We start from the raw sequence: 15,370 nt of genomic DNA, 5'->3' as shown, positions 1-15,370 counted from the left end.
GTGATGGACAGTATGCGAGCGCACATAACGCAACTGTTCAAAGATAAAATAAAAGCTTGCAACTCCATACCTGTCATCATCCCTGGAGGCTTAACAAAAGTACTCCAGCCACTCGACATCTCCGTGAACCGGAGCTTCAAGGCTGTCTTGCGTCGCCTGTGGGAGGAGTGGATGGTGGATGGAGAGCACAGCTTCACGGCAACGGGAAGGATGCGCCATGCAACTTTCCAGCAAGTCCTTGGATGGATCGACAAAGCATGGACTTCTGTGACAACCGAAACCATACTGTCCGGATTCAGAAAGGCTGGGATAACGGGAAATAATGCTGCGTCTGACGACAGCCCCGCAGAAGAGGAGACAGTGCTTCGTCTTCCTCCGGAGTTGGCGGAGTTGTTCCGCAGCGACACCGAGAATGAAGAATTCAATGGATTCAGTGAAGTGGAATGAGATCGGGAGCTTCGTTAACTTGCTTACCGAGACTTGGCTCGTCGTGTTAATTTAGCCTCTTTTTTTCAGCCTCCCAGCGATGTTCCTTATGCTATTGTGTAGCTGAATAACTGTACATATGTTACGTTAACATACCGGACATTCAGCCTGTTCTGTGTTAAATTAACTGAATAACTGTTTGTGTTAAATTACCGGTAACATACCGGACATTCAGCCTGTTCTGTGTTAAATTAACTGAATAACCGTTTGTGTTAAATTGTTAAGTGTGAAATAAATGTCTGAATAAATGCGAATTCATACTTTTTGACAAGAACTGTCTACAGCCGTGAGAGTGCGCTCTCGGCTTGTGACAACTATATGCTGCTCCTGTACCACTGAAAAAAACGAAGAAGAGAGCGGACGGTTCTTCCGGGTTAGCTGCTTGTTAGCCATCTGTTGTTAGCCGTCTTGTTAGCTTGTTAGCCGTCTGTTGTTAGCCCGCCGTCTTGTGTCCGGTGCGGCGCAGGGTCCACCCCTACCAGCCCAGCGGCCGAATGCTCAGTGGGTGCGTCCGAGATGCCCCGTCTGTCCCAGCAGTCCTCCGTCGGAGCGCGTCAAGGGGTAGAAGCATGCCACCCTAGCCCGACTCGCAGAGCCGGCCTCCAGGTAGAAGGTATGTGTTGCGTTAACATACCGGACCTGTGTAGTTAATAACTTCCCTTTCCAGTTTACCGTAAATGTCTGTTATTGGCTTGGATTTGAAAATAAATATCTGAATAAATACGACTTATAGTCCGGTGCGACCTATATACGTTTTTTTCCTCTTCACGACGCATTTATTGGCTGATGCGACTTATACTCAGGAGCGACTTATAGTCCGGAAAATACGGTAGTTAACTTTAGTCTAGTTATCTCAGTGGGTCTCAAACGTTTTGGTCACCATTTATGAGAGTAAATGAAAAACAGTTATGAAATACTATATGACAGTAAAACAAAAATACAGTTAAAAAGGTGAGTGATTTGTAAAATATCCATAAAGAAAAAGAACATCTGTTTACAGTTCTGTTTCATATGGGTGTTGAGAGATGTATCCATAAATTCATTTTGCTCTCAAAATGCACCAGGTTGATGCATTTAACTTCAATATTTAAAAAGAACATCTTCCCGGGGGAGCGTGTCCCCGGACCCCCCTAGAGGAGGTGAGGACCCCCCAATACATTTGTAACACATGAACTTTCTTTTTTCGGTTCACCAAAAACACAAATCTCATTCCAAACTGAACTCAAATGTTGGCAGCCCTGGGCCAAAATGTTCATGCCAAATACTTACTAATCTCTAAACTAGGTAGCTGATTAACAGATTTAGCTGTTCTCAGTCATTTTTAACTTCATCCGACTGCTTTGGCCATGCTTCAGTATTATTGCTTCAGCTTCTTTTTTAATGAACGATATTTCTATACACACACAGGCCTGCTCAATCACCTCATCAGGCATTAATGTGATCCACCTGTGTGTGGTTATATCTGCTGAGCAGGACCCTCCCTCATCCTCAACAACTTCATTTAAAAAGTGCAAAAACCAGGGACCTTCACCAGTCTGCCACAACTTGCCATGGGTTGTTTAGCTGGATTGGGGTTTGTAGTTTTGTTTCTTATGTATATATTTTAAATTAAGGTTTATTTTTCTTTACATTTAAAAGGTATTCAATCTTTTTCAGGTGGTTCATTCTCCTTGTTGCAGTTGTTAACATTGAGGCACAAAATAAGCCCACAATAAGTATGTTTTTACCATTTTGTGATATTTTTCAACACACTTGTGCGCTGCTATCTAATATAAATGTTTAATCCCAGAAATCAACTCTCAATGCCTTGGAAACTTGCTGCGTGTGGATGTCAGTCGACTTGGAGGAAGTTCTCTTGAAGTGTCCGCTGTCATAAGTAAGCTGACATTTCAAGTATATTGCTTTTTCTTAACTTAATCTAATTTTTTATTCAAACTTTTCTTGTTTGTTTCCTCAGATAACTCTTCAATCATCCTCACACCAAGTTTATCTTCTCAGTGTGGCTTCACCATCAAGAAATACCACCTGGGAAACGCTGTGATCTATGCCTCCGTCCAAAACTGTTTTGCTCAAAATGTGGTAAAAACGACTGAATGCTAGTTTTTGACGCAGCACCAAATGTTTCTTTTGACGTGGCAATTAATTGAGAGTTGTTTCCATGTGTTTTTAGGATGATAAAGCATTCACAACAAAACTAGGTCTGCGGCTACAGTCTGACAATGTGATTGAAGACAAGTTTTACCTGGTGGAAGAAACTTGCTACTACTCTTCATGGGCCTCCCGGGAAATTATCTGTAAACCCAACTACATGGAGGCAAGTGAACGCAGCATGCCATGTTCCAGTCTATATGATTAGTGGCTTGATACCTCATATGAGTGTCAAGGCCGGTACATTTCATGTCACTGCAGAGATTGATTATCACTTATGGAGTGGCCTCATTTCTAGGTGTCTGTGAAAAAAGCAGCTCCAAATGATTATAACCTGCCTGCATACCCCGACTCGCATCCCCGAAAAGCTGCTGAGGTAAGATTGGCTCATTTTGCTGTTTTTTCCTTTCTTATTCTAGAAACATCTTGTATGTAATGTCTTGATATTTGCCTCACAGCAACCCATGGACGCAGGCTTCAGAATCACCACAGTGGTGTTCTTCACTCCTGAGGAGAGGGTCATGCAGGTGGACGAAGCCCAGAGAAATGGTTATGGGATCTCAAGCACTCCTACCAGGCTGGTGCTGCGAAGCCCAAATCCTTCACGTGAAACATACACCAAGGATGTAAGTGGATTGCAGTTTGTCTGAGATTCAAACAACTCTCACTTGATATCGTCCCCTCAGGCAGACTTGTTAAATCACTAAAGCAGCCCATTAGGTACTTGCTTACATTTACAGCCATAGATAAAATAATGTAACCAGACTGCCTTTCAAATGGATTACTTTGTCTGGAATCCACTTGGCACTCTTAAATCAGTGAGTTCTTATTCATATCCCCCCAGATTTTTAGGAGTGAAATTATTATGTTACCACAGTATGCATTTACATCCACATGTTGTGTAATCTCCCCCCACAGGTAGCAGGTGTGCCGATGACTGTGCTCAGCACCTCAATTATATTTGAGAAGACTAAGCTGACGTCTCAACTTTATGCAGGAGCCGCTTGTCCTCAAGCTCAGGGTAATTTAAAGAGACTCACTGATGTCATGTCTTGTAGTGTTTTTCACTGGGAATTTGGGGCACTTTTTACTGTCAGGAATTTAAAAAAGACATCTGCCAGTATTATTTTGGATTCCAGCATTTTTAAAATATCAAACTTTTCTAAAAATGGAGCCAAAAATATTTAACAAACCAGAATTTGTATCCAGGAAGAAGTGCTGTATTTATTTGATTTTTTGGTGTACAGGTGGGGTTTCCTTTACTGAAACCTCAATCCGCTGGTTCCTGCCGAGGCGCATTGACCCTCTGATTTACTCGAAACACTTCAGACTGTTGGAGGTGAACATGGGCGTCGATGGGAGGAAGCTCGAAGCTACAGAGATGTCGGCCAGAAGCTATTCCCTGACTCTCGATGACCTTTATGTCATTGTTGAAATTCCTATTGGGACTGCTGGTTGCCAAATCAAGGTTAGATAAAACAATTTAGTGCAGCTATGCAAAAAAAACATCTAAAATACAACAAAAGGGCTAAATGTAGATGTTTATATTTCTTGGATTTAAAGAATTTCTCACAACACTGAAGAAATCAGCGTAGTTAAATTGTATATTAAAGTCATTTTAGACTTTAGAGACACAGTGTAACAAGCAATCACACTTTGTTGTTTCATGGAAAATAAAACTACTGAAATCCTTTTGGTATGTGCAAAACAAATGTAAACGGATCGTGTGAGTATGTTTGACTGTTGCAACATCTAGAGCTTCATTGCCAGACAAATTTCCCTTTCTCTTTTAATCTGTAGCTGATAATGTTATTCAGGAAAGACCTTACTCAGGATGTTTGTTTATGCAGAGTCATGCCCAGGATGGTCAGTACTTCACTTCTTATATGATTGAGCTGATGCTCGAGTTGCTCTGGACTGAAGACGACGCTAATGAGGACACAAGATACAAAGTCTTCCTCCCCGTCGAGACCCCCCTGCAGCTTCAACCTCCACAAGTCATTGACGGTGAGTCATATTATCTTGGTACTCATGCTACTTTTTTTTTACATAAATTGCAACCTGCCTTAATTTCTTCATTTTTGACCCACAGCCACTGTTCCCAAGGAGATGATGTTTAAGGTGTTGATTGGGCCGGTGGGCTCTGAAGTAATGCTAAAGAACATCAGGTCCCCCTCTGAGGTTTTGTCCTTGGCCGACTGCTTTGCCAGAGGCTTTAAAGTCTTTGACAAAATGTCCCCTAACGGCTGCTCCAAGGTCTATACTGTTGAAGTGCCCTTCACGGACCGTGTCGTAGGACAAAGGGTGAGCCTTACACTCAACGTGGGAAATGAAATGCATTTTTTTCTTTATTTCTTTTTTTGTCGGCTAATAACTATCTGTTTCTCCCAACAGAAAGAAATGGGGGTTACAATGTACACCCTTCATCTGACCTTTGGCTTCCTGGTCCTGCCAAAGCATGCTCCATTTACTGCCACTGCTTATCTGAGAGCTAAACTGGAAGACATAGGTCTGTACCCATGGATAAGAGGAATTCATAACAAAACGTGCACAGTTGTTGCAAAGTACTTTCCTCTCTTTGCAGCTCCTCCCTCTGCAGCTCCTCCCTCTGTCTCAGGACGCTGTGATGATAAGAATTTCTATGTCCTCGTGAAATACGGGACCAAAGGATTCAACTTTCAGACCATAATTGGAAAACGAATGCTGACCGGGAGCCTGGCTCAGCAGTACGGCGTGATGGGCAACTACACACATTTCAGTTTGATTGTACCATTTTCTGCAGCTGATGCTACGGTCGAGGTATGAATCTTAACCAAAGTTTTAAATGTGCAGGGATTTGGCAACATTTGTCAAGATCATAGTCCTCTTTAAATCATAATGTATTGTTTCTGAAAACTTCTCAGGCTGTTGAGTCGTCATCCATCAAGAGCAGACTGGATGTGACTCTGAGATATCTGAAGACCAACAAAACTATCCAAGACTTCTCCTTGGCTTGCAACTTCGTCACAAAGCTGATTGGTTTGTTAAAGAGAATACGTGTTCTTATGTAGGCTTAAATCTCCAATGCATACAAATGTCTGATCGTCTTTTTCAGAGTGTTTCCCTAATGGGACCATCACGGCTCTGGCTATAACCCTGGAGTCTGTTCCCAGTCTGAACCCCCGACGGCTCACCCTCAGAAACCCCGCCTGTGGCCCCACATACAGCAACGACCAGTACGCTTATTTTGTCTTCACTGCAAACTCCTGTGGGACAACCAGGAAGGTAAAGCATGCTGCTGAACAGCTTGCTGATTGCGATAGGATTCAAACTGAGAAACGACTTGATTCAATTTTTTTCTTTTCTTAGTTTTTGCCCAATATGATGCTGTATGAGAATGAAATCTCCATCACAGATGAACTTGAATTGAGAAAGCTCTCACAGTCGAAGGAGCCGGAGTTTGAGTGAGTATCTCGAGACTTAGAATCACCAAGCTGAAGGTTGGATGATTAATTTATTATCAAAGCTGTTGCTTGAAAAATGACATGGAAGATTAATTAACAAAGTGCTTGCGGTTTTCTAAATGTCAGCTTTTTAATGCTTTCTGTTTGTCTTAACATGATACACTTCAGGTCATTGGGTTTTAGACTTTTGGTCAGAAAAGAAAAATTCTCAGCTTGGACATTATTCACAGTTGCATGTTTTTGGAGCAAAACGGTTAAAGGCGGCCTATTTTCAGTTACAAAAACCTAATTTGTAACTCGACGGGAAAACTTTAAAAAAATACATTTCAAAAATCAGTTATTTGTAGCCGTAAACATTCATGTTCACCATTACGTAAACTAACAGTCTGACGACAACTTTAAAACAAATACAGAGACTTTGTAGGCTAACCGTGTGACAAAACTTTAAAGACTCTTAAATTATATTTTCCTTATCAGAAGTCAACTGGTACGCCATAAATCCTTCTATGGTGCAATCCCAGATGTTAACGGTGCCAATGGGTAACAATTGAACGTTCTAAGTGTTCCCACTTAAGAGTTTTCTTCTTTCAGGCTTAAGGTGTTCTGTTACTATGACATCAACACTAACCAGGCTATTGGCTTCAACACCCGACCTCACAGGAGTGAACCGTACGCTGACGATGCACGAGGCGAGATGCAGGTTGAAATGAGAGTTGCTTTGGGTAAAGAAAGTTCTTCATGCCTTGTGTGGTTTGTTTTTTTCTCGCATGCTTGCTAAGGATTAGTTTTTTTTTTCTTTTTTTTTTTTTAAGTATTTGGAAACTCTCCCAAAGCTAAAAATAAGAGTTCTTTCCATCATATCAACATGTTGAAAAAGCTTAAGAGGCTAACACTTTCTATCAAAATGCAGGATTTTGGGTAACTTGGAGACAGTTCAAACTGTATATTCCCAGCACGGAGATACAGAAATTCCATCCACTCCGTCGTGTCGCACATCTGACGCGTCATCAGAGCCCGGTCACGACGGGGTCAAAGCGCGTCAAACATCGCAAGACCGCTGCATGGAAACACGGAGAGCATCGCGAGACCACCACACACGAAGGAGTCTGGAAAACAGACCTAAGATATGGAGTGTGGACTGCTACTTGGAGAGGTCCCAGTTCACCTCCTGCCCTGCCTTGGTGTCCTTGAGCAAGGCACCAGACACCACCCTTCCCTCCCCCCCTCGCTCCCATTGGTCCCCGGGCGCTGTACAATAGCTGCCCACTGCTCCTAGTACTAGACTCCTGGTACTAGGATGGGTTAAATGCAGAGACCACATTTCACTGTGCTCTACATGTGTGACCATTAAAAGAGGGTTTCCATCCCTCCCAATTCTATCTATAAAATGGACGCCCATCTGACCTTGAGGCCCATATTAAACAGCTGTGCAAGAACTCCTATCACCTCAGGAATATCTCCAAACTCACTCTCAACACACTCACTCTGTCTGACGACGAAAAGCTAGCCCACGCCTTTGTCTCCTCCAGGCTGGACTATTGCAATGCACTCCTCATTGGGATCCCTAACAAAAGCATCCAGAAGCTCCAGTACATTCAAAACAGCGCTGCTAAGATCCTGATGAGGGTGCGCAAATACAATCATATCACCCCATCCTTAAAACACTACACTGGCTCCCTGTAGAACTGAGGATTTAATACAAGGTCTCCCTCCTCACTCACCAGTGTATCCATGGAACTGCCCCCTCCCCTGCCTCAAGGAGTTCCTCACCCCTCATATTGCCTTGCGGACCTCTCGCTCCAGCAATACCAACCTCCTCAAACCCCCGAGGACCAAGCTCCGTACTATGGGAGACCGGGCTTTCTGCTCGGCTACTCCCAGACTGTGGAATGCTCCCCGAGCACATGGGAGCACCACAGACCGTGGAGGCTTTTAAAAAAAGGCCTCAAAAACCATCTGTTCAATAGAACCTTTTCCTAGACCTTTTATCTTATTTATTATACCCTTTTATTTATTTTTTTACTGCTTTTTATTCATTCTACCGTGTTGTGTACTGTTTATTTGTATACTTTGTTATAAAGGAAACTTATTATATGAATCTAGTTGCTTTAAGTAATTGGAAGGTTTTTTTCATAAAGTTAATCTTTAAACCAATGAACTGAGTTGGCACCTGGGATGTTGACTATTTACATCCAAGTTAAACTCTTTTGCATTATGCACCTTAATGTTCTGTGTACAGGCCGTTTCTATTCCTGTCTGAATCCTTAATAATTTGTGTCAACATGTTCTGCGTCACTTCAGACGACACCTACAGTGTGTTTCAGCGCGTTGGGGACAATCCCATCACACATTACCTACAACAGCCGCTGTATTTCGAGGTGGAACTGATGGGATCTAACAACCCTAAAGTATCTCTTGAGCTGGCATACTGCTGGGCAACGCTGGAGGAGGACAAGATGTCCCTCCCTCGATGGGACCTCATTGTTAACGGGTAACTTGTATATATTTTTTCTTGTCCCAATGAACTGTTTGTCAAACTCAACAAAAGGGATGGTTTAAAATCATACAGTAGGGTGCTCATTTAGCAGACTTTTGGACATCTTTACCCAAATAAAATAACTTTTTTTTCTCTCCCTCAGTTGTGCAAACTCAAGGGACCCGCACCCAGTGATCTTCCACTCTGTTTTGCCGAAGGGCAGAGTTCATTATCCTTCAAACTTCAAGCGGTTTGAGGTCCCGATGTTTGCCTTCGCCGAAGACATGGATAACTTGAACCGCCAGGTACTATCCGTCATAAGAATAAATAGTCTTGTTTTTATTTTTAGATGCTTCAGAGTTTGGAAAAAGAAAGTACGCTGTCTATAACAAACCCTTAAATCTATTAATATCTTGTAGGTCTTTGTCCACTGTGAGGTGGTCATCAGTGATCTAGAAATCCAGTGGATGCAGCTTGTAATGTGCAGTGTTCAGACCAGGACAACACGATGAAGGGTATGCTCTCATACATGCTGATTTCATTATCCATTAATGTACAATAAGGTTTACACGTGTTGGCTCAAATTATAAAATGGGACAATGGCTTTTGAATAAAGTGGCTGAGATATTTTTTTTTTTTTTTCTCCCACAGATCAAAAATTGCAGTTTCAGATGGCCCTGGTTTCAAAAGCGTGACTTCAGGACCCATCATTATAATGAGCCCCTAAGTAAAGTCCTAATACAATATATAAAAAATAATTCACACTTGTAGTATTTTCTTGTGAATATTGGAGGTTTTTTCCATCGAATGTGTTTTCTATGGTTATGGGGAGGTCCAAATGATTCTCCATTCCAAATCACATATTTAAATGTAGTATGTACTGTACAGCAACTGCCTGTGTGTACTGTTTCATGCAATAGGCATACAATACAGACATACTGCTTCATCATAACATTGCACCTTGAACTTTAGTCTCATGAGGCTTGAACAATGCCTTTCCAAAACTGTGCGCCTATTTTAAATTCATATTCTTGTTGAAACTCAAAAAATGCCTACTTTATGCATTTGTTGGAGACTGCCTGGAGTGAGCATTAAAAATATATATATAACTTCATTTGTATTTTGATACTGAAAGACGCTAAATTGAAACCTGTTAATATTGAACAGGTAAAAGGACAGCAGATGAGCACTGATTAAAATATGCATATTCAATTATTTGTCATGCTGTTAAACATTGACAAATTATTTCAAATATGTATCCTAATATTTGACTTGTGGTAGGTTTAAATTAAAATTTTCATCTTTTTCACTGGCCTCTTGACCTTCACTCATACTTGCAAGTGCATCGAGGAGCTTAATTTAAACGGTGATTATCCAAATCTGATGCCCCATTATGCTTTTCTTGATGTTCCCTGTGTTCTGGTGTGCAAAGGTAACAATCACAACGTTTCCTTTTTAGAGGGGGTTTCTTGTACACCCCCCCACACACACTCGGACTCCTTTACTTCAGAAACAGTGACATCACTGTAACATTTGTGCTTCTATTGTCTACAACCAGTGTTGGGACTAACGCGTTACAAAGTAACGCAACTACTTTTTGCGGTAACTAATAGCATTACTAGTTACCTATTCCCATTAAGTAGCGCCGTTATAGTTATTGTGATTTAAATGGGTGCGTTACATTATGTGATGGAACTGAACCGAATCTCCCTGCGGATGTAACTTCCAGGTGAATACAGTGATGTCCTCGCACATCACCATGGAAAAGTGGAAGTAACCAGAGAGGAGTGATTGGTTAACGCGGGGTAACATTTCAATGTAAGCCAATCAGAGACAGAACTGGGCGGGTCTTGCCTTATGGGGAAAATACACACATGAAAACTTGCTAATGCTCACACACACACTCACACACACACACACTCTGGCAGATGCAAGTATCAGCGAGAGCAGCAGCGCGTTTACAACTTGGAGATATAACCACTATTTTCAACTTGTGGGGATAAAGGACGCAAAAAGTATTACGGTCAAATGTAAACTGTGCGCAGGACAAAGTATTGTCTTGCTGTGTTATTTTTTAAGTAAAGTAACTTGTTACTAGTTTTATAATTTAGTAACTAATAAAGTAACTAGTTTTTTTGAGGGCAGTGTTAGCAGATTTAGACTTGTACCTTTTGTCTCCTGCAGCAGAAAGGTGAATAATCTCAGCAGTTCAAGTTTAGCCATTCATCACCGCGTTATTTATTATAACACATCTCAAGAGCAGTGGCGGCGCCAGAGATTTTCTCTAGGGGGTGCTGTGGGGTAGCTTGACGTTTCATAGAGGGTGCTCGAACATTAAGGGTTTCCCATTAATGCACCAGCGCTACAGTTGAATTTTCTACTGCAACACTCCCCACACAGTGTACCCACGACTGTTACAATGAAGGCTCCGTAATCAGCTCACGGCATATAGTTGTAGGCAGGGGTAAAGCGCTATTTTTACAAGTGGCGAGTGGACTCCACCTCCTCTAGGAGGGTCCTCACCTCCTCTAGTGGGGTCCGGGAAGATTTTTTTTTAAATATTGAAGTTAAAGGCATCAATCTGGTGCACTTTGAGAGCAAAATTAAGAGATCTATGGATACATCTCTCAACATACATATGAAACAGATTTTCTATTTCTTTATAGATATTTTACAAATCACTCCCCTTTTAAAACAAACCGTTTGAGACCCACTGAGATAACTAGACTAAAGTTAACTAAACACAGAGTCCTTTACTTCACCTGAGCTGAGGTTATCGGAGACTCAGTCTGACAGGAGAGAGTTCTCCCTCCACCTTGTTGTTGAAAAAGCTCCTTTTATCCGTTAGCTTGGCTAGCTAGCACCAGATGCTAACCACAACGATCTCCGGTAGATACCCACCGGTGCGTGAGCTCTCTCTCGCTCGCGCACGCACACAAAATGGCTCGTGCCACACACTCAGGGTGTTTCTCAATCACGAGGATGCTGGCTTGGTAGTCGCGTACTTCCAAGTCACTTCCCTCAGAAACGAAGCAAGTATGCTTCCAAGCCATGGCTTCGGAAAACGAAGAAGAATGGAACAGGCTAACAAGTGTGCCACTCTTTCTAACGGTTTCAACATAAACTGTACCGAAAATAAATACTTCACAATGTCTATCTAATTATGAACTTCCTTTACAGTACTTTCACGGAACACATTTTTGGTGATAACAAACAAATGTAACAAAGTAACATATTTACCAACACATGTTCTACGCCACTACATACTTACATTTAAATGTATGCTGCGTCGGTTCAGCAATTCTCCGCAAGGGTTTTTGAAATTGGTCCGTGCGCAAAGCATTGTGGGGATTTTAAGGACGCGAAGTCTACCCATGTGCAGCCTCGAAATTTCCCCCAAACCAAGGACGCGGCCTCGCTGGAATTCCAAGTATGCTGGAGATTGGAACAGTCCACTCGATGACGTAGCATCCTTGAAATATTGGCTTGGAAGCCAGAATCCTCGAGATTGAATTTTCAACCGGACAACTAAACAGATTAGGCTAGGACCGGATAAAGTTAGCAACACACGTTAACCATGAACAGCCTATTAATCCGTTCTCTTAATATTTATTCCGTCCAACGTTGTGGAATTAGAGAGAAAGGGCTTCTTAACGTGCTTTTATGCGGGGTGGAGGGAGTTAAATATAACATTGGGGCGTGTGATTGTAGTGGATGGAGGTGGTGAAATGAGGATATCCATTTTGGAGTTCAAGCTAGCATAATATAGTTAACGTTACACACTAATAAGGAAGAGAGCTATTTTTGTGATACATTGCTATTGATATGGATTTAGAGTGGATATTTGAGACTTCTAAAAAGTAAACAAAAACGTAATTTATGGCGGAGGAGGATTTTACCACGGCTGGGGCCTGCTTTCCACCTGTCCTGGTTCTGCTGTTGCAGAGGCCTGCTTTCACCCCGGGGATACCACGGAGGAACCGGAGCGCTTCCACGCTGCTGCTTTCGCCTGTCCTTTGCTCCTTTGCTGCTGTGCTGATTTGCTCCAGGAATATCGCGGATACTGTGTGCTGGTCTGGGAAAATGTCCCATATCGGGATTCTGCTGTGCCTGTTAACTGTTTTGGACTATGAGAAGATCTCAAGTCATTCTGAGAAGTCTACTGGATTCAGGTCGGTTCTGCCAACCGCAGTGGGCATCCCCTGCAAAGGTTCGGATGTGTTGCACAAACAATTACCGGTTGCCTTGTCACAGACAATCTGCTCGACAAAATATGTTTGTCTTTTTTGTTTTCCTGCGATGATGGTTCTTTAGGACTGCTTCTTAAGCTCAAATCACACTCTCACAGACTTTTCCGGTGTTTCTAAAGTAGATGACAATGTATGTGTGTCGATTAAGAGGAAAAGATGCCTGTTTTTTTGTTGCTATTACTGTCAGGAAATGTACAACCTAACCCTGGTCCGCCCTCTAGTAGTAGTCAGATCGCTACTCCTGCTGATTTTAAAGCTAGGTCTGGGTTGGGTTTCATCCATTTGAATGTGCGCAGTCTGTTAGGTAAACTAGATTTTATCCGCATTTGGGCAAGCTCGACTGACGCTGAAGTCATGGTTTTATCAGAAACACGGCTAAATAAATCTATTTTGGCCTCTGACATTGCCTTAAATGGTTATAATGTGTATCGTACCGACCGGCCTACTAAACGTGGTGGCGTTGCCATTTATGTTAATAATAAGTTAAGTGTATCCACATTAGTTTCCAAATCTATCAGTAAGCAATTCGAATTTTTAGCCTTAAATATAGAAGTGGCAAAGGGGCAACAGCTCATGGTGGTGGGCTGTTACAGACCCCCCTCAGCTGTCAAGGACTCCTTGTCTTTGCTAGCAAGTCTTTTATCACTGCTAGACTACAAAGAAATAGTGCTACTTGGAGATTTTAACTGGGACTGGTTAACTGCAGTATCAGTTTTTAAAACCTTTTTATCTCCTTAAATGTTACTCAGATTGTTGACAGTCCTACTCGCCCTAACATTAAGCCACCTAATAAATCCTCCCTAATTGATCTCATTCTAACTAATGTTCCCTATAAATACTCATCTGTGGGAGTATTTGCGAATGAAAAGAGCCATAAAATCGATATCCACCAGTGAGCAGTGGCGGAGCCAGGATATTTTCAGTGGGGTGGCCAGGATGGAACCAGTGATCATTTTTGGGGTGGCATTGCAATCACTATTATATGAACATAAAAATACAAACAAGGGATTATTTAAGGCACCTACAACAACAGCTCTACATTATTTGGGATTAAGTGGTGGAATAGATCAAATCATATTCAGTATATCTAACTATTTTTTTCGTATTCCCGAAGGTAAAGTATCAACGAAGCTTACATTATACAAATGTAGTGCAATATACAGACTGTTTAGCTTATGGTGATCAGCAGCCCTATGAGCTCATTCTCTCAGTGTATCATCAGGAATACAGAGACACACACACATCATTTAAATAAGAGTTTTTAAATTCAATTATTGGTTAAGAATAAACATATTAAAGTAAATAACAATAAACTATAGCCCTTAACCCTGAAGGACCCCGGTTGTAATCTTACAACATTACTTTAAGCTATCCAAAAAAGTCAGTAAATGTTTTTGTTTTTTTAAAAGACTACATTTACATAGTCAAAAGGTCCTTTTGTTCAGCCTCACAATGCTATTGGGTAGTAAATGTGTTTATAGGTCCTGCCCTCTGGAGCATACATATAAGACTAACATTCCTGACAATAGATCTCAATAGTCATCTTTTCTGGTGTAAATGCCTTTTTAATAATAACATTTTTGAATGGAACATTCTCAAAACGAATGCATCAATCCAAATAAATATAACTTAAATATGTGGGAAAATACTGTGTTTGAAATGTATAATTGAAATGAGATGTTAGCTTTTTGTTTTGATATATATATATATATTGTATTCCAGTCTCCCTTCAGATATGTTATTGTGGCATGTAATTCAACACAATGTTGCTCACCTCCTTCAAAGTGAAATTAAAAACCTCTGCATTTTCTATATAGATATTAACATTACTTAATGTCAGCTTCGTAAAAAACAAAACATAAAAAATATTATTTAAAATGGACTACGCTTAGCTAACAGACTAATTTCCACCACTCATGGACCACACTCACCTTTTCTCTTGAAATACTGGGTGACATACTGTCTTCCTTTAGTCCCTCTCTCTTTTCTTTCTCTCCTTTCTTTTCTTTTTGAAAGCCTGACTTTGTGAGTCATTGAGACATGGTGTTGTACCCTTAAAAAGGGAAATAGAGAGTGAGAGAAGTGAAGACATACAATCACACTGCTCCTGCCTTCACTCGTCTGAATCGAGCCATCTTTAAAATGAAGCTTGCACATTTACAATGAATACACTCAAATTTCAGGACCAATAATTATGACTAAATTCTCCTTTATCTTTAGCTCTTTAACAGTGGTAAAAAAACATATGTATGGACATGTGAATGCAACAGTGCCTAGCTTAGCTGCTAATAACATGACAAACGGTCAGATTCAGCGGCACCACAAGGTATACAGCAGCTAGCTTCAATGACCACAAAGTTAGCAAGTTAGCAAGAAACTTCAGACAATACAACAAAGTGCAAAATAAACACTTTCCTCTCACAACGAACCACGGTGATGTAATACAGATGACATATATAACATGGGTTGATAGATGTATAGTGCTTTGTATACTGTAATTACCTTAAAAAGGGAAATAGTGAGTGAGAGAAGTGAAGACATACAATCACGCAGCTCCCGCCTTCGCT

General features: G+C 41.3%; 2 protein-coding genes across 3 annotated transcripts in view; one reads left to right on the top strand and one right to left on the bottom strand.

Annotated features, from left to right (window-relative positions):
- LOC307015838 (E3 SUMO-protein ligase ZBED1-like) overlaps positions 1-15,370 on the bottom strand; it is a 36,464-nt gene extending 21,094 nt beyond the window's left edge. The window contains exons 1-2 of one of the 2 annotated variants that reach the window (XM_079644739.1): positions 15,306-15,370; positions 14,735-14,856 (exon numbers count right to left, since the gene is read on the bottom strand). The gene's annotated coding sequence lies outside the window, so the exon portion shown is untranslated. The remainder of the gene's footprint in view (positions 1-14,734; positions 14,857-15,305) is intronic. The other variant, XM_079644740.1, reaches the window with a different exon arrangement.
- LOC307015834 (uncharacterized protein) lies at positions 1,967-9,317 on the top strand. Its single transcript, XM_079644734.1, has 21 exons — positions 1,967-2,059; positions 2,143-2,201; positions 2,276-2,362; positions 2,444-2,565; positions 2,657-2,800; positions 2,933-3,010; positions 3,093-3,260; positions 3,553-3,655; positions 3,882-4,102; positions 4,485-4,641; positions 4,727-4,938; positions 5,029-5,143; positions 5,219-5,433; positions 5,538-5,652; positions 5,729-5,898; positions 5,983-6,077; positions 6,669-6,799; positions 8,379-8,568; positions 8,717-8,858; positions 8,973-9,068; positions 9,205-9,317. Exons 1-20 carry the CDS (start codon positions 2,037-2,039, stop codon positions 9,063-9,065), a joined length of 2,640 nt encoding a protein of 879 aa, XP_079500860.1. The 5' UTR covers positions 1,967-2,036; the 3' UTR covers positions 9,066-9,068; positions 9,205-9,317.

The sequence above is a fragment of the Notothenia rossii genome (genome assembly GCF_949606895.1).
Source record: "Notothenia rossii genome assembly, chromosome: 8".
NCBI lineage: Eukaryota > Metazoa > Chordata > Actinopteri > Perciformes > Nototheniidae > Notothenia > Notothenia rossii.
The sequence above is the reverse complement of the archived record's forward strand: the minus strand, read 5'-3'. Positions and strand labels throughout refer to the sequence as shown.

What these genes read in the sequence shown, in the direction of transcription:
- LOC307015834 (XM_079644734.1), top strand. Translation starts at nt 2,037, where the DNA reads ATGGGTTGTTTAGCTGGATTGGG. An exon ending in GGTTGTTTAGCTGGATTGGG is followed by an intron (nt 2,060 to 2,142) that starts GTTTGTAGTTTT and finishes AATCTTTTTCAG; the next exon opens with GTGGTTCATTCTCCTTGTTG. An exon ending in GTGAAACATACACCAAGGAT is followed by an intron (nt 3,261 to 3,552) that starts GTAAGTGGATTG and finishes CTCCCCCCACAG; the next exon opens with GTAGCAGGTGTGCCGATGAC.